At 51.7% G+C, this 24354-nt stretch overlaps 1 protein-coding gene across 11 annotated transcripts in view; it reads right to left on the bottom strand.

Moving 5' to 3' along the window:
• Positions 1 to 24354, bottom strand: part of nrxn2b (neurexin 2b) — a 626275-nt gene that overhangs the window by 266878 nt on the left and 335043 nt on the right. For all 11 annotated transcript variants that reach the window (XM_088608835.1, XM_088608836.1, XM_088608828.1 and 8 more), the window contains 2 exons: positions 4753 to 4926; positions 1584 to 1703 (listed from right to left, as the gene is read on the bottom strand). In XM_088608835.1, coding sequence (XP_088464961.1) covers positions 1584 to 1703; positions 4753 to 4926 — 294 coding nt within the window. The remainder of the gene's footprint in view (positions 1 to 1583; positions 1704 to 4752; positions 4927 to 24354) is intronic.

Here is a 24354-nt window from a genome sequence, read left to right as displayed (position 1 = left end):
TCCTGGCCAGGCCCAGCCAGGCTTAGCGCCTGAGATCAGACTCGATCGGGGGTCTCGAACCCTCGTCCCAGGGGGCCCCTGTCCGCCAGGTCATATGGGGACGGGCAGCCTTTTAACCATCAGCTTTTAAAGGCCTGGAGTCATTCGAGCTGCATCGTTTTGCTCGATGGATTGTGGCTCATGTAGAGGCGTTTCCAGTTAATAACGTTTTAAAAAATCAGCTGGAACAAAAGCCAGAATTTCCCTCGGTCACTGGGGACCAGTAAAAATTGATTTAACGCTCGATTTCATCGACTGATTCAACAGGTGTTCCTCATCTTTTAAGTAACGGGGGATTTAGGGTGAACCACAAGCACGATTGGACTAAGGTTTGAGATTTCCGGGCTAGAAAGCTTTAAGAGGAAACAATAAAAAAAATCACTGTCAACTTTTATTCTGAAAAAGCGTAGGACACAAACCAACATATCACCCATCCGAGGCGATGACTTGTTCTACGAGGACAAGCCAGCCAGCCGAGCCGTCACTTGGGATTGTCTGGATGTACTGTACTTTCTCCCGATTCGCCTCGGAGGGATGGTGCACTGCCGGCGCGAGGAACTTCTTTTGAAGCCCAGCAAGCATTAAACCCAGGTGCGGTACGTTCCACCTCGGGGCGGCGGAAAATAAGGATCCAGGCAGGCAGCCCCTCAGACCGAATAACCAGAAACCACATCACTCTTAGGTCAGGTTTATTTCCAGTGTGGGGCGCCACGGCTGTGGGTTTGGCCGCCTCACAGATTTCTGACTCGGCGTCGGAGCTCATTTTCGCCTCCTGCTCGCTCCAACACCGAAGGCACGGCAGTCCCAACCCCCTGCTGGGCCGTCCGGCACAGGTCTCGGGCAGGACCAAAACGTCAGCGAGACGGGGAGAAACAGGGACGCACCAAAAAACGATCACGCGGTTACTCGGGCACCGTTTTCCGAAAGGGCGTCCGCCAAGACTGAGGCGATTCTCGCACCTCAAAAGCGAAGAGCATCCCCAGGAGCTCCTGTGGATTAATCGGTGTGTTCGGGGAAAGGGCCAAAAGAAATCCCTTCCCCTGAAGAGAAAAGGCAATTCTTCAAGGCACACAGCATTCCATGTCTTTTATTCGCTTTTATGGATCAAGCGGTTTCACCCCTGGAAAAACACGACGACTATCAGCTCCCTGTGCAATCAGGCCCCCTTCTCCCCCACCAAACACTCAGCTCCTCCTAGCCAATGCTGGAAACCGGCAAACCCCGGCACGCGACTGCACCCCGCTATTTTTTAAAAATTAAAAATACGCCAACGATCCCATCAGGACGCCGCAGGATCATTTCGGACAGCAACGCCGAAGAGCTGTGAAAGGAGCCCTCGGAGTACCGTGGTGCGACAACACCAGCAGGGCAGACAGGAAGTGGCCAGGAGTGTAGCAAGCACATGTAGACACTCCAACACGCCCACCTGGGAAGGGGGCGGGGCTACAGCAACAACAGTCCCATTCAACCTCCACCGCCGGCCAGGCTGCCGGCTCTGGGTCGGAGCCCAGCGAAAGAGAGAGGAGAAACCCAGGATCACTCACGGTCGCTGCAGAAGGATCCCCCGTACGACGTCATGCTGCAGTCACAGGAGAAGCCCTCCCACTGCTGGAGACACACGCCCTGATTGTAGCAGGAGTCCTCCGTGCAGGTCGTACTGGGGCCTGGGGGAGGAAGACACAGCAGAGGCCTTTCAACAAGAAGGACTGGCAAAGCAGTATGAGACTGCTTTTATAATATCACAGATGCAGGAGCAGAAGTAACCGCAGGATGTTTCTGCAGATGTTTGTCTTGTTTTCTTTGTACATATTGATAAGGGTGTCAGACATGATGGTTGTCTGCAGGTCAGTTTAAGAGGAGGTAAAAGCCAGTGCTTTCTGACTGCAGCGAGACAACCATCTGTCGAACGTTACCTCGAGGTCGCCTAGGGGTGGGAGTTTAGCAACTGACAAGAAAGTTTCAAACTGGGCACACGTTTATGCCATCCTGTATAAGGTATTTTGTTAAGGTGTTTTCAATGCAAATGACATGATGGCATCTGACCATGTAAAACGCATTGAAAACCATTTGCTTTCCAGAGAAGCCCTTTCGTCTCGCCTGTATTTTGAGAGATGAAAGGGCTTCCTTAGACATCAAAATAAACTCTCTGCCTACGTTTTCACCTCGAGTTATAGCCTGGTTGTTGCTGCTCCTCAAAAGGAACCTCTTCCTCCTTTACTTTTACCAGAGCCTTCCAACACCTGCACAGCTCTCTGCTGCTGGGACAGCAGTCAGCGTAGCTGGTGTAGACTGCGTACAGACCGAGCAAAGGAAATCGGTCACTTCCCGTCTGCAGCGAACAGTAACGATCGTGGAAATGACCTTCTGGAACAGGTGCAATGCCATTTGATTGGACATGACATGAGTACATAAAGAATGCTGATTAGCATGTCTCACATACAGGGCTCGTCGACAGGGGGATCTACAGTGCAAGCAGCAGGAGCGTGTGTAGCCCCAGTAGCCCACCTCTGGAAGCACAGCAGTGCACTGTTGGAAGATGAGCTTGCCTTGCGCCAGGCGGCGGCAGACTCTGCCCCCTGTCTCTCGCACACCCTGGACAAGCACGTTCACTGGCCTCCGACCCCTAGACGTCACTCATCAGTCCAGCTCGTCTCACAAATGCTACTCAGGTCAGGCAAGTAGGGAATCTAAATTGTTACTGTAATATTCTCAAGAAACGAAGAACCGTGACCCTCAGTTCAGCCTCCAACTTACCAAGGGCATAAAAGCCAATACCCTCTTGATAAAGATGGTCACATTGGCTCCTCTGCGTTTTACCAGGACTGAGACTTGACAGGCTACAGTACTGTACATCACCTCCTCACCTGCACCCATTCCACTCTCTCCTCCCTCGTGAGGTCAGGGAAGTGAGCGTGCAACAACCAAACTCACCCAAGAGTGTACCGTGAACAACCAGCTAGCTAATCAAACGGATGCCAAAAACATCATAATCAATATTCAAGCTCTGTTGACTGTATTCTTCTAAAAGCATACAGTACATGCATGAACAGTGATAAGCGTCTTTAGAAAGTTCAGTACATCTTTTGAAACCAGCATGATCAGCGCTTACCAAGCGCTGACTTGACATCCAAACATCACAAGTTGTTTTTTTTTTTTAAATCTTGAAACAATAAGTCAGCTTTGCTTGATTTGCGGTCTTTTTAAAAAGAAATCAAATTTACTTCTGTGGGGTGTATTTCTTAATAGGCTGAAACGGCCGAGGTGATCCTCAGACTGGTGTGGCAGGAACACACTGGCGACCTGGTGAAGTTTTAAATGTATTTTGAGAACTAGGGCCGTACAGTGACAACCTGCACGCTTTCTGATAAAGCGAATACTGTGGAGGACTAACATGGATGCTTTGCTTTGTCCTGGTTTCTCTCTGTCTCAGTTTTTCCACAGTACTCCTCCTCTCTGTTCTCTGCTTTTATAGCTGACACTCCCCAGATTACAACTTTCAGTTTGTACAGAGATCGTTCCCAACCTGAAAAGTTTTTTTTGTCTATGATGCCGATAACGCTTTCTAGAAGAAATAATGTTCAGATTAAACATCTCATTTGCAGGAGTATTCCTCGGGGAAACGGCATTCACAGCTTCGAGCATCACTTTCCACTCGCATTGAATCAAGATAACGCAGCGCGTCTGCGCTAAGAGATACCAGCAGGAGGCCTTTGCTGCTGCACCCTTCATGTTGAAACATACGCTCTCAGAATCAGATGTTGAAGAGAAGACGCTGCTGCCATCAGTAAAGGTTTTCTTGAAACATCAAGGCACCATATGAAAGCAATGCAGCGTTTCTGCTCCGGATAAAATGACCGAATGGATCTCACACACCCTAGCCTGTGCCCTGCACCCTCAGGACTCGCTGCGGTTCCTTCCCAGAATGCAGCTGAAAACAGCGGCTGGCAGGTCTCTGAATTATCAGTTGCCCTGCACGTGGAACTCCCTCCCAAACAATGCAAGCGAGCCTGTAAACGGCTAATGTCCTCGCAGAAGATCGAGACACGATTCCCAGCTGTTACTATCCCGCTATCAAGTACTCTTCCCATCTCCTCTTGCTATGAAAAAACAAATCTAATCAATGGTTAGGTCAGGTGCAATGCAGCATGGGAAGGGCTTTAGGGTTTGGGGACTATGTACGTAGCATAAGAAAGAGTTAAGCCCTTTAACTCTGGGGGATTTATGACTGCAGTGGTCCTGCTTGCCAGTTACTGATTGAATTGCAGTAGAATACTGACTGCATACCCAGGCTCTGGGGCTCCTGCTAATGTCGGCCATCTCCACTCATCAATTGAGCACTGTAAGGCTGCACATCACTTGCCGGCCAACATATAAGGAACCCCCCTCAAATATCCTGCTGGGCCTCTTCGGGCTGCAAGAGCATCAGGATCAGCATGCACTGCACAGTCCTCTGAAAGGCTCTGAAACATTTGCAGCCCCAGTCCCATCCCATGCTTCTACCAAGTGCTTCCTCAGCAGAGGGACAAAGTTGGGCTGAAATGCAAAGTCCCAGTGGCTCCCCCCTTGGTTTTCCACGGATTTGAGGCCTGGGGATCCTTCCGAATGGGGAAGATGGCCTTGGGCCTCATTGTGCCAAGTGTTGCCGCCGAGAACGTCGGCTAATCATCACACCGTTAAAAAAAAACTAACAGGAAGCAAGCACGGGCGACTCACCCTCACAGCCCCTCTCCACCTGCCCCACCCTGTGGAGGGCATCCGCAATCAGGTCTGGCAGTCTCCCATTCAGGTCCACCGAGGCCAGGCAGCCCTGGAACCCGTCCCGGGACGCGATCAGCTTGGGCAGGTTGTTGTACATGCTCTTGCCGACGCCTCCGATGTACAGCTCTCCTGCGAAAAAAACAAAACAAATTAAACCGCGTTACTCGCCGGCGAGAGGAAGAACAGATTTAGCCAGCCTGCGGGATACCCCAAAAAATAAAGTTTCAGAAGTCACAGAAGGTTTCCCCCCCCCCCAGTCGGTACATTTCTGCACAGTTGATTGGAATCAAGGGATTGTGCAGGAGGGGGGTGAAGATTCAAAAGACGCCCAGATCGAACGGCGTGATCAGAAACGTGGTGGGTTTGGTCATTTCAAGCAGGCGGAAAAGATCGAAAACGGAAAGCTGCACAGGAAAACGAAAACATGACGAGAATAACATTTAGGTATTTCGGGGGGAATAGACTGTCGGAAGAAAAATCAGAGCGATTATAGGTCAGTTTATTAGTTAGTGATTCCCTTCTCTATGAAATACCGTACTGCAAAAACAAGTCTGGAGAGAAAGGGTTACATTTTCATTCCCGTTGTCCACGATTCATCCTAGCCTAAGGATCCCGTAATCATGCCCTGGTGCAAAGCAAGAAGGCACAAATGTATCGATCAGCACTAACACCCCAAGGTCATAAGAAAGCATTAGAGGACTTTCTGATGAGTACAGGCCGTGCGGGCTCTCGCAAATCGTTCGCTTGTTTCTCACGGAACTCGTTCCGGCTCATTTCACATTCAGTCTTGCGCACTTTCACGCGGTAGGATTCCTTCAAACATCTGTTGCACAATGTGAAGTGCCTTATCTATACCGCACATTTGTTGCTGAAGAAATAAAACTCTGAGGCTTCCAAACTGAGACGTTTCTGACCCGAGTCCCTCCCACTGATGTCACGAGTGAGGGTGACCATCCATTTTCCAACCTCTTTATCCGATTCAGGGTCGCGGGGGGACCCGGAGACTATCCTGGCAAGCAACGGGCGCAAGGCGGGCTACACCCCGGACGGGACGCCAGTCCAGCACAGGACACACACACACACTCACACACCAGGGCCAGTTTTCCCAGAAGCCGATTAACCCACCAGCGTGCCTGTGGACTGCGGGAGGAATCCGGACCACCCGGAGAAAACCCACCTGAACGTGGGGAGTACATACGGTACAAACCCCAGTGACGGTTCTAATTCAATATAGTTTATCACCCCCCAGTGAGGCTGTCTGGGGGATTCCGATAAAGAACATGCCCCTGTTAAGGAAATCGTTGGCATTCTTAATTAACTATAATCGATTTTCCCTTTGGTTAGCTTATTTATGCAGAACGGCGCACCCCACCCGCGCGCACCCACCCACCCACCCACGAAACAAGCCAGCGGAGGCAGAAAAACAGAACGGAAACTATAAAGCAGGGAGAGATCAATCCCAGATAGGGATCGATAGCACAGAGAACAAACAAAAGGTGGGAATTACGAGACAGTCGTTAGCAGATTGTAAAACTGCGTGTGTCCAGGAAAGAAAGTGATGGAGGTGGTAGGGGGAAGGGAGGCCCAGACAAACGCCCAGAGAAGTGAATAAGGGATCTATTGATCAGTCTCTTCAGGCTTTCCAGTTATCAGATCTGGCGCATTTCACAACAACAACAAAAAAAGTTATTCGGTGCTTGCCCTATGGAAGGAATCCATAGTTTGTTAAACAGTTGCACCGCCAGAGACCACATTGATCATGACGGTTTAGAAATAGGGAAACTTTACCAGATTAGTCCTGGACAACTTTTAAGCTCAGTGACCAAAGAGCAAAAAATGCGAGGGAGGCCATCTGGTCCATCCCGGACTTGGGGTGGTAAGCCGATCCCAGGATCTCACTGAAATGCTTCTTGAATCAAGTCAAGGTGCGGGCTTCGACGGGCTTGTCCCACGCTCCCACAAGCCCCGTCGTATAGGAGCCCTCCCTGTCCGTGGTTTTAAAACGCACTCCCACGTAGCCTCCACCCCTGTCCTCTGGTCCGCGTTTCACCGCTCGATCTGAACGAGCCCACTGGATCGATAGTGTCAATGCCTCCGACATTTCTGAATACTGAAAAGGTCGATTCCCTTCAGCCCGATTCAAGAGCAGCAATGTCTTACTTGTAACACAGCGAACAAGACCATACAATTTGCATTAAAGAAATTCAATACCTCATCCTTGAGAGATGGGATATTCTACTCTTTTAGCTCTATACCCCAGCATCGTTTGCATTTTTACCGTTTGCCCATATTACCCAGAAGAGGGAGTGTGTCAATGTAAACACATGATTTTTTCACCTAGGCTCTTCATCTTCAGGGCTTCCCCATCTTGAATTTATTGTTCAAATTTATCGTTATGCACGTTGAATCTATCGTTATGTTTTTTTGCAACCTGCGCGAAAAAGAGCTCTCCACCCCACATCACCTGCCAGGAGTTAAGACCGTATTTTTGCCCCACCCTTCTGCCTCTTAATTTAACGTTAAACAAAACACTCACCAGGCCCAGTAAACTGCAGAAAATACTTCACATCCGAGCTTTAGAAACATAAGGCTACAAATGCCAGGATGCCATTTGGCTCATCTCATCTTTTGAGGAGATCATTGATCCAAGATTTCAAGTCAATTCTGAAGGAAGCAAAGGCTGTGGCTTGGCTGCGTAGCTTGTTCCACACCCCCACCACCCTTTGTGTAAAGAAGTGCCTCCTGTCATGGCCTGAGGACCTCATCCAGCCGTTTCTTGAAAGAAACCAGGATGTCGGTTTCAACCGCATGGGCTGGTAGCTTGTTCCTTACTTGCACAACGCTATTCGCAAAGTAATTCACTTCCTGGAATTCTGACAAATTGAGGATCATGTGCACGTGGTAGGACTACTTCAGGTGTAATAGTAACCTCTTATACTGTGAATCATGGCTTCGGGGAAAAACAAAACACGATACAGTGTTCTTAACCTGCAGAACCTGCAATTTAAGATACACTGTGAATATGCCATTTCATTTCTCCTGTCCGGAACACATCAAAATGTGGATCAATGCATACAGACAGGTTTGCTGAGGTGAGCTGAGTGAAGCACTATGCACGGGAGTACAGGTCTTTGAAATCTGAACCCACGACTCTTCGGTGAGGAGAGCCCACTGCTTCACGCTGCCACCAAGTGACTATCAGCAGACGCTATTCGGTACTTGATTGAGGATGTCTGCCTTTCTGCTGGCCGACTGATTCCTGAAGCTGTTTTTATTCCTGCAACTTACTCCTCTCGTAAAAGTTCTTCAGAGCTATAAGGACAACTGGGCTCATTCCAAAGAAAATTAAATAAAGGGCTGAAACAACCTAGGGCTACAACATTATGTCTTATTGGCAGAAAGAGATCAAAGTTGGTTTTAGCCTTTAAGTGCATTTCACGCTACAGTGTCCGCACAGCAAAGCACCTAAATAATGAAGCTGACTAGGGCAGCGCTCTCGGCTAATTTATTTTTTTTAATCTTGTTGCTTGCAGGTAAAAGCACATGAATCATTCCAGGTTTTTTTTTTACCTTAAGATCGTGGATTTTGACTCCGAGCTTGAAAGACAGGCAGGGCAAGAAAGAGACGCCGCCACACTGTCGAAACGAGCTCGGTCTTCTCTTGCGCCGATATAGGTCGGAGACAGAAAGATGGGCAGCACAGCGGTGCAGAGTTAGTAGGGCAGCCTTGCAGCACTGGGGGGCCCTGGGCTCAGTTCCTGGGGTGCTGTCTGTGTGGAGTCTACATGTTCTCCCTGGGTTTTCGTGGGTTTCGTCCAGATGCTCTGGTTTCCTCCCACTTGCCACAGACATACTGGTGGGTTAACTGGCTTCTGGGAAAACTGGCCCTGGTGTGCGTGTGTGTCTTTGTGCACCCTGAGGTGGACTGGTGTCCCGTCCAGGATGTACCCTCTCCTTGTGCCCAGTGCTCGTCAGGACGGGATAAGTGGTTCTACTGAAAGAGATATGATGACGTGAAGGAAGAAAAAAAGGCCGTCTATCACAGAACTCCCCCCTTCACATCGCCCCACACAACCCTAAATCATCCTCACATTATAGTGTGGTCATTCCTAAATCGCTCATCGCAAGTCTGAAACTGAACAAAGGCCTTTAAAGAAGCCTGCCCCCGGTAGACATGTCATACACCTCAGGGGAGAGCGTGAGGAGCTCATTTCACTCCCCGCACGTCTTTATACTCGAGAAGCCCTGCGGTAAAGAACCTGGCTATTTCATTGAAGTAAGTGGAGGCCATTCTCCTATTCTTAACCCGGCTCAAGTTCAACCCCAATCAATAGAAAACAGATTACAGAACTATATTTACATCTTATCCTAAAGCTAGAGCACTTTTTTTTTCCTTTCCCTCCCCCCACCCCCACCCAAAGATCGACACTTAGGAGGCTGCGATTTCTGAAAGCCGAGCGTGCCGATATCGGACTCTCTCCATTTCTGCACGCGAGTCAACAGCGACCCTCATTGAACTCCCACGCAGGCTGGATTTAAGTGGCCATCCTCTGCATAAGAGAGCCCGTCAGCCTGCGATTGTTTGCTTAATTTCGCCGTTTTTCAAACTCAATTAGGCCCTTTAGGTGTAAATAAAGGCCGCACTGGCTTTAATGCAGCAGCTTTAGTATTTTCGCCCCCCTCTTCGATCTTCCCATCCAATTTAAAAAAAGCAGCAAGACTAAAACCTTGACTCTCTTCAGCTAATTGCTCTTAATAGGCGCTTCTTCTCCCGACACAAACACAGTGTGACTCCGCTTCCCGTGCCTTAACTGCCAGGGCTAAAAACCCTTTGCCATGCCTCTCGCTGTCAGTTTGTCTCCCGCTGTCAGTTTGTCTCCCGACTAGATGGTGATGCCCAAGCCTGCGACATCCCGCTCGTGACTCTGCTCGACATGAGTACAAGCCAGCGCTCCTACGCCCCACCCACCCCGAAAAAAACACTGTCAAACACAACACAGCTGTCAAACGGAAGGGCAGGAGTCCTTGTACTTTCTCTCCATTGTTTTGTTTTGTTTTTTTGACTGGACTGGAATGCATTAAGAAAAATGCCTCCTCGGGACAACTGGAGACCGCCAGTGTTTCGACTCGCGCGTTTCCCTGATCTCCTAAAGCAGTTGGTGCGCAGCAGAACCCCTGACTCGTGCACTCGTGCACTCGCACGCACGCACGCACGCACGCACGCACGCACGCACGCACGCACGCACGCACGCACGCACGCACCGCCAAGCAACAGACTTACGCCACTCTGCTCGCCCGGCTGTTCAACACACCGTGAGCCCAATTGCAATACTGCACGTGCTCCCCGCCTGCACATCAGCCACGAGGGGCGGCGGATGAACCCCATCTCCCCCCCCCCCAATTATTTCTGAAGCAACAGATGGTGGTGGGGGGTTAGGTACAGACCAGCCCAGAAAAGCAGGGGGGTGTCGCCGGGTGTGGGGCAGAGGGAAGGCATGGGAGGGGCGTGACTTCCTGTGTCCGGTTTTGACACGGGAAGCGTGAACGAGCACCTGCACAGTCTGGGGGCACATTTCAAACAGTGGGTCTTGCCGGGGGGGGTGAGTGAGTCGTTGGAGCTTCAGCCTGTTAGCAGGGGGTATCGCTATGCAGGGGGGCAAGTGCGCAGCGATTCAAACCCAACAGCGCCAGGATGTATCCCTGAACTTCTGTCCTGTTTCCATTCGTGTCCTTCAGCTCCAGCAAGTGACTTCCAAGCCGATCGTCCAGTCGCTGACAGCGAGTGTGTCACACAGGGGGTAGAGTTTGCTATCCCAGTGCCTCCACCCGGTTGTTTCCTTTGCGTCTCGGCTCACAGCAGCAACAGCTCCTCTGCATTTAGGAACAGCGTAAAAGCAAGAATCTGACGACGTCAAAGGCCCGTGTAACTGGAATCGCTCCGGTGTCCACTGTCGATTGGAACATTTTCGTTTCCAAATAACGGAAACTGCTTACAAGAGAACAGGAGGGCTCCAGAACAGGATCCGGCGTCGCTAATTAACAAATACTAGAGCTCGCAGCATAAACATGGTGACGCATCCGTGAAGAAAAGGCGAAGTTTATAAAAAGGGAGGTGTGAAACTCCTGCATATTACTGCACTGCACAGTCTCCAAGGACGGGATGTTTACTGCATGTGGTATTTTAATAAGACCTCGAACGACAATTCTTCTTGTTGCCTTGAATCTTCTGGAAAACGTTGATTTGTCTGTGCTTGTGCATTTCATGACCGATACAATACACTCGGGGGGGGGGGGGGGGGGGAGGAGGGACTGGTCGTTTACATAAAACAGCATATTCAATTTGAGGGGAGCCACCAGCGCCCCGAAGTCTGCAATTCGTGGCAGTGCCCTGAGTGGGGGTGGGTGTGTGTATGTGTGTGTGGCGCGGGGGGGAGGGGGGGTCTGAGAGCCCTGCGTTTGAGCGCGAACGCTATTTATTCCTAGACCTGCAGAACGCCGCGCAGCAACAGCCCAGCCTCCAGCGAGACACCTTCATCCTCACCAGCACGGAGCTGCGATCACAAAAGAAGCTTTGTGCAATAATAATAAAAAAAAAAAGGTGAGGCGGCTGGCTTTCTATTCCCAGCCCCGCCGCCCTCATAATTAGCGCCACTCCAAACGGGTCTCCAGCCGCGCCACGCGGCCCAACGAGAGACGGGGGCGACGGCCACCACTTCAAAAACCCGAGACCCGAGAGCCCGTTGTTGAGCTGGCTCTCCAGGAGACACACAGACAGGGAGAGAGAAGCTGGGGGTCAGAGCGCAGGGTCAGCCATTGTACGGCGCCCCTGCAGCAGCTGGGGTGAAGGGCCTGGCTCAGGGGCCCCCACGGAGTAGGATTCCTCTGCCGGCCGCGGGATTTGAACCGGCAACCTTCAGGCCACAGGCGCAGATGCACAAAAATTGCAAAGCGAATTTTGATCTATGGACTTGCTCCTTTTTTGTGTGTGTGTGTGTGTGATCGTCTTGGTTGCACAGGAGGAAGATTTTCTACGCATCACTCTCAGCTGCGGGAGGTCTATCTGCTATGACACATGGAGACCCAGTATAACGAGAGAGACTGATCGGGCACGTCGCTGGTGTAACGCAGGTTCTGGTTAGACAACAGACAGTATGCCGTCAGCAACGACAACTGCAATGATCAGGTCAGACCTGGGCACTGGCTGCATGACTATGGTGGCTTCTCTGTTGTTGCTGGGTGCAGGCCTCAATCCAGCCTCCCCCCCCTCCCCACCAGGCACGTTATCCTCTCGCCCCCCCCTGGCTAAGCCTTCAAGTAGGAGGGGCAGCAGAGTCAGCAAAAGGAACGAGGGAGCGAAAGAGGGAGGGAGGCGAGAGGTCTGGACACGGAGCAATCCCACAAGCACAAGCCTAGTCGCTCCAGATCTCAAAAGAGGAGGAACGAAAAAAAAAGTTTCTACCTAGCTCCACGGGGCACTCAGGACATCATTTATTCAGAGAGAGCTTGGCGGAGGTGGTGTGTGTGTGTGTGGGGGGGGGGGGTTCAATGGAGAGGGAAATACATGTGCCTCTCCCTGAGGTGCCATATAACATGAGCAAGTGAAGCAGAGAAGGACAGCAGGAGGCAGGCATACACTCACTCCACTGTTGTAAATCACTGCTAATCAGCAGATGCACTCACATCGGCCTGATGTAATTTTTTTTCCCCTTTTTGGTAAGGAGGAGGTGGAGCAGGGAAAGAGAGAATGAGGGAGAGAGAAGGGGCTGCAGACTTCAGATAAGAGACTTCAACTGCCTCCACCCTCTCCCTCTTTTCGAAAAAAAATAATAAAAATATATAAAAAAAAGCAACCGGCGGGCCCCGCCACGTTTAGGAAGGAACGCTCTTAAATCAGCATTTAATTGAATTCGCCTGGTGCCGCTTTCCTCAGCCGAGCTGTGCAGATTGAAAAGGTGGAGAGAGGAATCTTCCCCGCCCGCCTCCCGGCCTTAAAGGGACGCGCAGTGAAGACACACTGCCTTCGAGTCCGGGCATGCTCAAGCCTCTGGTGGGGGGGGGTGAGGGGATATAAGCAGTTCAGCTCATTCAGATTTTCCATACAGGCTCTGAGAACGTGTCTGTGGAGCCGAGCGCTCGCTTCGGTTGAAAGCTGGGGCTCCCTCCTCTGATGGAGCAGCGAAAAACGCTCCACGGCAACGTTCGTCGGTGCTGACCTCAGCATCCAGCTTCGGGCCGGAGCGGCAGATCGATTGCGCGGCACTGGGCTTGACAGGGAGTCCTCCTCTCCCTGCCACGACCTCCGCGGAGCAACGGGGAAAATCAGTGCTCGGGAAGGTGGGGGGGCGATTGTCTCTCGTCAGCATCGTTTCAAAGCCTCCCGGAGCCAGGAGGGAAGAAAGGGAGGGATGAGGTTTGGCCAAAAGCTGAGGGGACCCTGGTGGGCTCGTGCCGCCTCCCGGGCCGTTTTGGATGTGTTAGCCTGCTCGGGGGAAACTGGTCACAGTGGGTGGGTGGGTGGACGACCTTACAACCTGGCATCGACCCAGCACAGCGGCGTCCAGGCCACAGCTCGCCTTGAACAAGCACTTCCACCTCGCCGGACCTCCACGCGCGCCGGTTTAAAGGGCACGGGACAGCAGGAGCAGACCGTTCAGACAGGAGCAGACCCCTTGTGAAGTGCGAAGACGTTTGCAGTGATCTCCCCTGCCCGCGCGCCCCTTTGAGCGCATGTGAATTTATAAAAGGGCAAAACGTTTACTTTTTTAGTGGAGCTTGCGATTTTCCCTATGAGCCTCATCGCGTTTTTGTTGTGCGAGCTTCTCGGTTGGACAGGAGGGAGATTTTCTGCTGATCGCTCTCAGCTGCTGGCTGCTACGGTGCAGGGGTCCGAGCAGAACGAGAGATGCTGATCGGGCACATCACTGGTGTGGCACAGGCTTTGGTCGGACGATAGACCAAGACGTGCATTACACCAGCGCTGGACCAGCCCGAGTTCGCTATCTGAGATATTCTTTCAGTACTGTATGCGGCAGGCGCCTTTTATCCACAGCAAATTTAATTTGCCACCGTTTCGACAGCCGTGCACTTGACTGGAGATCTGCGAGTCGAGCACCTTGCTCTCGGGCGGGGGGCTCCAATCCTGATCCCTGAGGACAACACACCTGCTGGGTTTTTGTTCCAGGGTGCGTAACTGAAATAAAAACGGCATCGATTTGAACTGTTTTCACAGTTTTATGCGCGCTGGGGGTTGGCTCCTTTAACTATTTCATTTCACAAGTAGCGCTGCCACTGTCTGCCCTCGTCAAGCCACTCGTTAAAACGTAAAACGTAAAAAGGTAAAACGTATCGAGGTATGTGAGACTCTTAAGAGCAGGATGGGGATTTGAACCCGCAGCCTCCTCCAGAGGCCTAACCCACTGTGCCACCCTGCAGCTCTTCCACTCAGCACCTGGCGTTGTTCACATACACGGCAGATTAACAGCTGTCGCCCTGCCCTTTCTAACAGGGCCAAGGGATTGTGGTGATGGCCCGCAGCTTGACCCAGTAAAACCCCATTCCTGCTCTCCGTCACTATGCTGGGATATACACAAAACAAAGGGTGAGCGCCCCCTACTGGTCCCACTCACACCTCTTCCAGCAGCAGCCCTAGCTTTCCCAGGAGTCTCCCCTCCAGGTCCTGGCCAGGCTCACCCCTGCTGAGCTCCAGTGGGGCTGCCAGCGGGGAGCTGCAGGGCGATACGGCATCTGGCTCCTCTAGAAGTCGGTAGTTTAATAATCTCACAGCCTTGTCAGGACTGTTCTTGAAAACACTCTGCGGATCAGGATGAGCGCCACAAATCGCCGCGGCCTCTCAGCCGAAGAACGGCCCTCCTTTACTGCAGACCCCAGCGAGAGAGTGAAAGTCAGTAAAACCAGATCGGTCTTGCGCTATCAGAGAGGCCAATTTTATCTTCTCTGTTCACAAGTTCCCGATGTGAACAGCGGAGTCATGAGACGAGATGAGGCTCTCGCACTCGGCTGCGTACTCAATTACCACCCAAGTATAATCCCTACCCTGTCGCCCAGAATGACTCAACCAGAGGTCGTCGGGGAAAAAAAAAAATAATAAAAAATCTATTCCTTTCAGATAATGGGATTCCTGGAAAACTGCTTCTATGACATTTCCGCTCTGCAGGCATTTCATAAATCACCGACAGGACAAATCTCCCCCCCGTTGAGCATTAAAGCAAGTGCTTCACAGAACCAAAATCATCCTCGCATAATGAATTTAGAGGAGATTCTGTCTGTCTCCCCCCGGTTATGCATGCGCCCGACTGATCCCCTGTTTTGACACCTGCCATGCAAACAAAAAGGTTGGCGCTAAATGAACGGGCTCAGAAGCGCCTGCGCAACGCGCACCACGCAAACGTAGCTCAGCTACTGTGCTTTTTCGGCAGACGAACAGCGGAAAGGGTGAACTAAAGGGCATCGGCGTCTCCACGCATCCTCATAAAACAGCATTTCTGGAGACGCACAATCTAATTGCAGAGAAATCGGCGACCGGCTCCGTTAACCCCCCCCGACGCTCTCCCGAGTCACAGCGCGGAAGTCAGGGAGGTTAACGATTTCATACTTCCTGCCAGAAACAAATGGCTCTAATGCAACAGTGGGGGACGGAGACACAGTGGGTTAAGAAGAGCAGCTCTTGCAGCATCGAAGCTGCTCAGACCTGCAGTGTGAAGTCAGGAGTCCCAAGGTGTCACACTCCGGTAGAACAGTCACGACACATCACATGGCGTGATGGGAGAACAGGCAGCGCGAAGACAAGAGCACAGGCGCCCTCGCATTCCTGCGGAGCGTGCTGAGAAGTCTTGCACTTTGTTATGCACACAGCAGGAGCTCAAAAGGTGCGTCTGGCAAAAGCTTTCTCAACAAAGGCTCCCGAGGGCAGGCCGCCATCTTTCTCCCGACCCGCCACACCGTCGTCGGAAATGCTGGAAAACTCATGCGCACACATGCGCTCAAACACTGTATTTATCTGACAATCCTGAGATGTGGTACAGGGCAACGCAGTGCAGCGGTGTTAAGCATCGCTGCCTTAGAGCTCTGAAGCGTTCAGTTTGGGGGGGTGCCACAGCATGTGTGTGGAGCCTGCCTGTTCTCCTCGTGTTCGTGTGGGTGTGCTCCGCCTGCTCTGGTTTCCTCCCACAGTCCAAAGACATGCTGGGGGCTGGGGGGGGTTAATTGGCTTCTGGGGAAAATGGCCCTGGTGTGAGTGTGAGTGTGTGTGTGTGTGTGTGTGTGTGTTTGTGCCTGGGCGTGTTTCCTGCAACGGATTGGCGTCTCCTCAGGGTGTAACCCGTCTCGAACCCCGTTGCTCGCTGGGATAGCCTCTGGCTCCCCCGGACCCCTCTACTGATAAATGGATCAAGAGATGGGGGGATTTACATTATATGGACAAAGAGCCGATACTCTCCTGCAGAGACTATGCAAACTAACAATATTCGCTATAATAAAGGTGAAACTCGCACTGTCCACACACACACACAAACTCACACTGTATATATATATAGACGGATCTAGAAACACCAACAGCAGTTAAACAGTAATAAGCACAGATGACAAGAACTGCACTGCGCAGCAACTTTGAGTCATTCCTAGTTTTACCAGCTGCAGGTACTTGTATAAAAAAAAAAACGCAGTGGATAAATGCTTCATTTGAGTTACTTCATTCGGTTTTAACACCAAAAAAAAAATGCCCCCCCCCCATCCTGAACATCTGCACTCTTCAATACCTTTCTCCCTTGCCTTTATTTAAAAACCTCCAAGACATGAAGAAGACCGCATCGCAGCTCTGTCACTGACAGCGCAGTCAGGATCCGCAGAAAGATGTGACTGGGCGTGAAGGCGGCGCATCTGCTATTTAAAACTTCATCTAGCACTAAGCGCAGGCACGGCACGGCATTAGAAGGATATTAAACTCATCCGTTTGTCTCGTCCTGGAAAGACGGGAAAACGCGGCGACCCGTGTCGCGAAGCGGCATTTTAATCTGCGCTCGCGAGCAGCGCGCCGTTCGTTCGCAAGTCTTCACTGAGAGACGAAGTAAAGCTGACGACGGCGGCCGCAGCTCGCTATCCCGCGGTCTTTAACACAGACTGGACCGTCAGGGGCATCCGGACCTTCCCACTCCCACGACGCAGAAGCAGGCGGATCGGTGGCTGACCTCTTTTGTCGGCACCCAGGTGAAAACTGCCCGCCCAGCCCGGACCCACATGGGATCGTCTTCCTTTCTTATCTACTGCTACTAATCCCTGACACTTCTAGAGCTCTTTCCTGGACACCCCCACTCAGAGCTCCGTACGAGTCACGGGTGTCCCCTCCACCCCCAGCAGTGTGTACCCCCACCTGGATGAGGCGCCAGTCCGCTCCCCATACCCCAGCTCTCAGTGGGGAGGAGAGCAAAGTGATGGAGCCAGTTCAGAGAGGGGGGTTATTAGGAGGCCATGATGGGTAAAGGCCAGGGGGGGAATCTGGCCAGGACACCGGGGTAACACCCCTACTCTTCTCGAGAGACGCCCTGGGATTTTTAATGAGCACAGAGAGTCAGGACCTCGGTTTTAAGACGATGCCTTTTTTACAGTGTAGTGTCCCCCGTCACTATACTGGGGCATCAGGACCCACACAGACCGCAGGGTGAGCGCCCCATACTGGCCCCACCTACTCACACCTCTTCCAGCAGCAGCAGCCTCAGCTTTCCCAGGAGTCTCCCCCTCCAGGTACTGGCCAGGCTCCCACCTGCTGAGTCTCCAGTGGAGCAGCCAGCAGGGAGCTGCAGGGAGATACGGCCGGACACAGCCGGACAGCTGGGGATGACAGGGTAGGGTAGGGATAGCTGCAGGGTGATTGGGCTGCTTAGCGTGGGGCTTGCTGACGCGCTGCTCCTCCCACTGAACACCAAGTGCTGCTGCAGTCAGATTTTTCACCCTTTTGTCAACCTGGCCAATGCAACGGGCGAACCCGGCTGAAAGCGACAACTACAGGAAACCAGAAAGGACAGCACCATGGGTGGTGCCCGTTGTAAGACACTCCCTCAATAAGGCGCTCGGAAAGGCATGGGCATGACAAACTAATGAGCTCATCTCTCCTTGTCCTTTAGGTTCAGGATTAAAAAAAGGTCATTTAACCCAAGACTGTGCTCCCGAACTCCAGAACTAACAAGTGATTTGAAACGGACAAGACCTCCACTGTCTCTGGTCTTGTGCCTTACAGACTGATCTCGATCTGGATCAGGGGTCTCAAACCCAGCTCCCACAGAGCCCCTGTCCAGCAGAGTGAACAAGTCGCTCTTTAACTGACTGTTTCTGAAGGTCTGGAACAATTTCACCGCGATCAATGATGGCAAATTAAGCAATCAGCCGGAATAAAAATAAGCCCTCCGGTACCAGACTGAACACATTAACACACTACTCGCTTAACTGTTCAATAGCTTAGAAATGATTCCCGTCTTCAGTCACTGATGATTTAGGGGTGATCTACAAGACTGGCCGGACTGCAGCCTCCCCAAGACGGGGGCTGATGCCCCCTGTGAGAGACCCCAGAAGCCCAGCTGGTCAAAGAGGTGAGGCCAGACGAGAGAGTTTCTAGTTGCTCACCCCGTTTCGCTCTCGCGATCACATTTTTCCTTATGCTATCAAGTCCGTCGGACACCGAGACACGGAAATGTTACGATTTGGAAGAAAAAGATCCGATGCAGAATTTTTTGTAAAAAAGTTTCAAAGCGCCCCGTAGGAGGAAGAGGGTCAGCTGAAAGAAAAGAAAAAACGCAATTACCTGGAAGGAGCAGCAAAGCGTGCCAGTGCCAGAGGAGTTTGTTTTTCTAATTGGCCGTGTTTTAATAGTGCTGTTGAGCTTTGGGCTCTTTCATTTATCACCTTATTCCACACAGTCACAACTCCCCCACCTGGCCCGCCGCACGCTGTTCAGCCTTTGGAGGGTGGAAATGGGGGGGGGGGTAGAATGACTGGACCATTCTACCAACACAACTGGCATTACCCCCAAAAGGCAAAGAGCAGCCCTGACACCCGAGTGGCACAGCTTAAGAAACCTTGCGCGGAAAACAGCTGGAGGGGCTCAGTCGTTCGGTTCAGAGGGCAGGCCCAGGGCGCTGCGCGTCAGTGGTGCTGAAGACGCCCGGGCCTCAACGCCCGCTCAGAGTCCACGCGGGTACAGGCACGCAGAAGAACGGAAAAACGTCACGGCAGTATATGCAGGAAACGCAAGAGAGTGGTGCTACGGTGGTACCTATCGGGCTTGCAGCAAGCAATGTCCTGACGAGACGCTGCGGGCATTCAGAAGGAGGAAGCAACCCGCGGAGCGAGGTCTCCGCGGTCGCAAGGCTGCCGAAGTCATTCGCCGTGACCAGCGTTTACGAGACGGCTGGAGTGCCGAGCTCTACCATCTGTATCAATCTGGGCGAGCGCCGTCATTCATAAGACGTCAGAGCCTTTCGAAAATTAAATTTAAAACAACAACAACAAAGCAGCCCCCAGAAGCCGAGCGCTACACACCGGTCTGGAGGGGATGAAAGTCACCATGCGGGCATGAGGGCAACGTCAAAGCCAGTTTGTAGATTGCAAGCGCTGGCGTGCCCCAGCTCAGAAGGTGTATGCCCGCAAAGACTACACTCCCCCCCTCCCCCACTGTACTTAAATTAAAAACCTTAAACCCAACAAGCAACACCCCGCCGTTGGAAGCCCCCGTCACGAGCTGCAGAACAGTGAATCGATCAAGCAGCTCGGGGGAGCCAAGTTACAGACAACCACAAGTCAAGGCAGACAGCACTTCGGCCTGGGCCTGCGCAGAAATTTGCTCCAAAGCGGCTCTGAAGAGCCAGCTGCCCTACCTCTTGAGCAATTGTTTTTTTTATTTGACCCAAAAAAAATTAACCACATGCAACAACAGCAAGGGCTTCAGGCTTATGTTTCCAGCCAGAACACGGTATCCCAAGTCCACGCTGATCCAGGACTCGATTGCCGTGGAGCATTTCGACGCATCGGATGACCTCACGAGGTTGTTGGGTCTCTCCCAGGCCTTCCAGACCCTTTATCGAGAACTGGGCAGCTTCAAGGGCTGGAGGCCGTGGGGTCAGGGGGCATAAGCCGCCAATCTCCGTTCTCCTAATGCGACTGTATCCCTCTTAAAAAAATAAAACCAAACACGCTCGTTCTGCTTGGGGTCCCAGATAAAGAAACTCCCTGCCACAGCCATCTGAGCCTGCACTTGCTTTTAATTAATTACCGCCTGCAGCTCCAAGCATAAACGCAATTAAGATCAGGTGTGACTAATTAATCCCAGTTCTCTGACCCGATATTGTGCACACGGATTATTTTCATTCTGCTAAGGTGGGATCTTTCTTTTAATTCATTCTTATCATCAGTGTTATTACCGTTATCGGGTTTTTTTTTTTTATGTGCGACTTTTCCCCCTGCCTCCTCCCTTCCGCAGGACTGTCTTGTATTGTAGTGTCAGTCTATTTTCAGACAGACGGCCCCCTGGGAACAGGCACTGAGACTGTGTGACAAGAGTCAAGGCCATCAGCTGCAAAAGATACAAAAATTCAGCAAATTCCCGTCCACAAAAAATTTCATAAACTGCCTTTACTACTTTTCTTATTCCTAAAGAGGTCAATCATTTTTCTAAGAGCTGGACCTCAGGCTTTGGTCTACCGATCCATTATCCCCTCCAGAATTGTCAATTACCTAACCAAGCCCATTCAAAATGAGCTGCGTCAGACCTCTTTGTATTTCCCGGAAAGTTATTTAAGAACCCTAAGCGGCAACCTGTGGTTTGCACCTGCGTAAGCCCCAAAAGCTAATTAACATGGCTCATAAATCTAGGCTAATCACTGCTTTTAAATTGAGGGCTTAATTACGAGACCGAGTGCACACGCAGAACGAAACGCTGAGGCGGCCCTGGCACTGCCACTGAGGGCTTCTGAAGTCTCATATTTGAGAGCAGCACTCCAGCAAGTTTTGCATGGCCTTTGTCAGCACCACGGGACCCGAAGCGGAGGGGTTGAATTACCTCCATTAAGCCTTAACAGACCCACTCTTACCATCCAGCACAGGTACGAAGCTGGCGGGGGGGTTCAGACAGACCTACAATCCAAGGGACACTTGCCTGACCACCCCCCCCCCCCATGACCGTACCTGGGAAGCCCTGGTTTCAGCATTTCTCTTACAGCCGAGAGATTGGAGATCAAGCCAGAACGTTTCAGTCCCCACCCCACCCCCCCACCACCTTCCTTTCCCTGACAAAATGTGCTCCGACGCGGGTGGGGGCGTTCGCCCGCCCGCTGCCGAGACAAACCCAACCCGTTTTGCACACCCTGCAAAAAGAGGGGGGCGGGGAGAGAGAGCGTTGCAGGTCGCTCACATCGACTCCCTTACATGCGTCTAGCTAGCAAAGCCCCTGGCTGAGCCTCGCAGCTCTGATGCTCCGCGAGTGAGAAACCGAGGGCGAACTCAGAAGTTGCAGAGCCGTTTTACAGCTGCACGTCACGTACGGGAGTCCAGCAGGCTGCCTAGGTAACACGCCGCAATGTGTCCTGACGCTGCTCTGGACGCGAGATCTATTATTTACCCCCATCATGAGCCTGTAACGAGCACAACCCCCCCCTTGCACATAAAGCATTCCCTTTTCTCGGCACCTTCCAAGGAGGACCGAGGGCCTGCCTCCGGTACTCACAATAACATCAAATTTAATAAATACAAAACCGGCTGCCAGTAATGAGAAGGCTGAAAAGCAAGCCCGTACAAATTTAATGCCCCATTTCCACATGAAAGACATCGGGCGGTTATTAATCCAAGGTGGAAAACAACGGCCCTGCGGGGAAGCAGCAGGGATTTGCGATCAGTTTAACCGAAACCGAACGGGGTCGGACCGATGAGAGGCAGGGGCCCCCCCGATTTATCCCCAGCCCAGGACCCCCCCCCCCCGATGACTCCCCCAGACGAAGGGGGTCAGGGGTCTCGCAGGCACTGTCTGGCCACACTGCCTCCCTCGCTTCCGGTTGCTCCCCGCTGCTGAACTGGATTAATTACGCTTCTGCTCTCCAAGCCCGGGGAAGGCCTAAAGGTACGCACCTAGGACGGGTTGTACATTTTGAAAGTTTAATGCCTTGGGGGGGAGTGTATAGAGAGTATGTAGACTCATGACTGAGAAAATCATTAAGTTGCCTAAGCTAACAGAAACCCTGTCCACTATGGAACCACATTTTGAGGCCGGGCACCCATCAAGGCACAAGGAGAAGGGCAGAGAAGCAGGGCCTGTGTTACCCCACGTGCTGCGAGCCCCTGCCTCACTGGACATGCTGTAACTGGGCACGTGCATTAATGAGGCACTTCACGCTGTGTGAACCCCCCCATGCTGCGTTGCAGTCACCCGAACCTCCACGGCCCACGCCCGCCTTCCACCACAAGCCGAAATCCGTCCAGAGGGCGGCCGCAGCCGGACGAGTGCGGCTCCCGGGATGTGGGGGGGGGGGGGGGGCTCTTTTTCCTTTTGCGAGAATCAACAGCCCATTGGGTGGGGAAACCTGTCCCAGACCGCGCCGGCACAAAGCACAAAGGTGTGAATCCCTTTAACACCTCTTCCTCGGAGCACAACATGGCTCATTCAGAAAGACGCACCCTCCACATTTCTGTAGGCAGCAGCGTACAGCTTTACGACGTAAAGAAGCGCCGCTAAACGAACTTCTAGCCTGCACTGGTGTCAATTAGAAGGCACCTTGCTGTACAACGTGCGCGCTTGCAAGCACCAAAAAGAAAAATATAGCTTTTTTTTGTATCCCTGTATCAGATCTGCCTTTGGAGTTATCACTTACCACTAGATAGCCGGTTAAAACTAAGTACTAATTAATGCATTTCCGAGTACATCTCCCCATTAAAAGCCCTCAGCGTTTTAAACGGAAAATGTTATCTTATCAAGAGTCTAGTACCACAACTCAACAGAAGTGCTTTCTATTAAGAAGTCAATGACTCCATTTAAACCAGCTGGTACACTTAAAACGCGCGAGTTAAGACTATGTGGGAAGTTGGAGGGTCGGAGCCTGCAAGGGTGCGATAAGTTCAGGAGTTGCACAGTTATTTAATTCCAGTGGAAAAGCAGAAACTGCTGGGTAATGTTTGCTTTGAAGGGCTTGGGCACAATTTCCTCACCGTGCCCCACGCGACACCCGACGCGGCTTGTTTTTCTCTGTAGCTAAATTATAAATTAGAGCAGTCGTATACAAGAAAGGCTTCAGGCGAGAGGAGGACAATTTGCCCGCCTTGTTTGTTTGGATGCTCAGCGCATAATTGATCCGGGGATCACATCCAGCCATTTCCCGAAGCCTTCTTCCATTACAAACTGCATATACTAATTACTCCATAATCACTGTTTTAGTGCTTATTTCTCAACCTGTTGGACATGTCACACGAGACAAAAACATTACAATCAGCTTGATGTCTGCAAAGTCCTAGGAGATCTAAACGAAGGCATCTAATTGTGGAATTGTTAGTAATTAGTATCAGTGGCAAGCATTAAGTATTAATTAAGGAGGAAGTTGGAATGACAGTGAGAAGAGAGAAGAAGAGGACCAGGACTGAGTAATGTGTAGGTGGGCAAAGCAAAACCTCAGACACCCAGTGGTCAAAATATTCGGAACTCCCCACCCATCGAATAAAGTGGTGGGGTGGTCTCGGAAGAGGAGTTTGCGCACGTGTCCCACAGGGCTTTGAAATACTTGCAGGCCCCCCAAATCCCCCATCGTTCTTCCGGGGGGGAACCTCCTTCAGCCGAGGTCTAGTTCCGGGTCGTGACCGTCGGGGGGCTGAGTGACACGGGCCGGCCATTTCCCGCAGGAAGGAAACTGATGGGGAGATCGGGGAAGAGGCGTGGAGCTGCGGCGAGCCTGCTGGGCTCACAACAGAGGCAGGTTAGAGCAGGAGACGGAGCATTCCGAACAAGGGGAGCCCATACAGCTCATCATTTCCACTGGTACAGAATACTATTAACCCCCAACCCCTCCTCCTCACTAAATAAAGCGATGAGAGCAGCCCATATCCTTCATCTCTCTTCCAGGAGGACATCACTCAGATCTCTTTTCATCTGAAGTTGAGTTAATGGACTGAACGACCCATTTCGCGACCTTGCTTCAGGTCTTATTCCGGCAGTTTTTCCACCGGGTCGAACATGCTGGAAAGGGCAGGGCGCCAGCGTGGAGCAGTGCTTTAGGGATCTGCGCTCGAACCTGGACAGCGGGAGTCGGCTTTTAACAAGACCGTTCCACATCCCCCCCCCCCCCACTCTTTCAAGCCACGCCGACATTTTGGACGTTTTATTTTCCGGATACGACTTCGCTCTTCAATGACTGGCTAACAGTAACAGTCAACCCACAGGAGGTCAAAGTCAACGTAAACGTTTTCTGTTCCACGCTTAAAGATCAGGCAACCACCTGCTACACCGACATGTCTCTGCAGTTTCAATCAGCAAAAATAATTTCGACCAGGGTGGCATGGCTGTCTTAATATATCATT

This window comes from Lepisosteus platostomus, chromosome 16, assembly GCF_059453375.1.
Source record: "Lepisosteus platostomus isolate fLepPlt1 chromosome 16, fLepPlt1.hap1, whole genome shotgun sequence".
Lineage (NCBI taxonomy): Eukaryota > Metazoa > Chordata > Actinopteri > Semionotiformes > Lepisosteidae > Lepisosteus > Lepisosteus platostomus.
The sequence above is the reverse complement of the archived record's forward strand: the minus strand, read 5'-3'. Positions and strand labels throughout refer to the sequence as shown.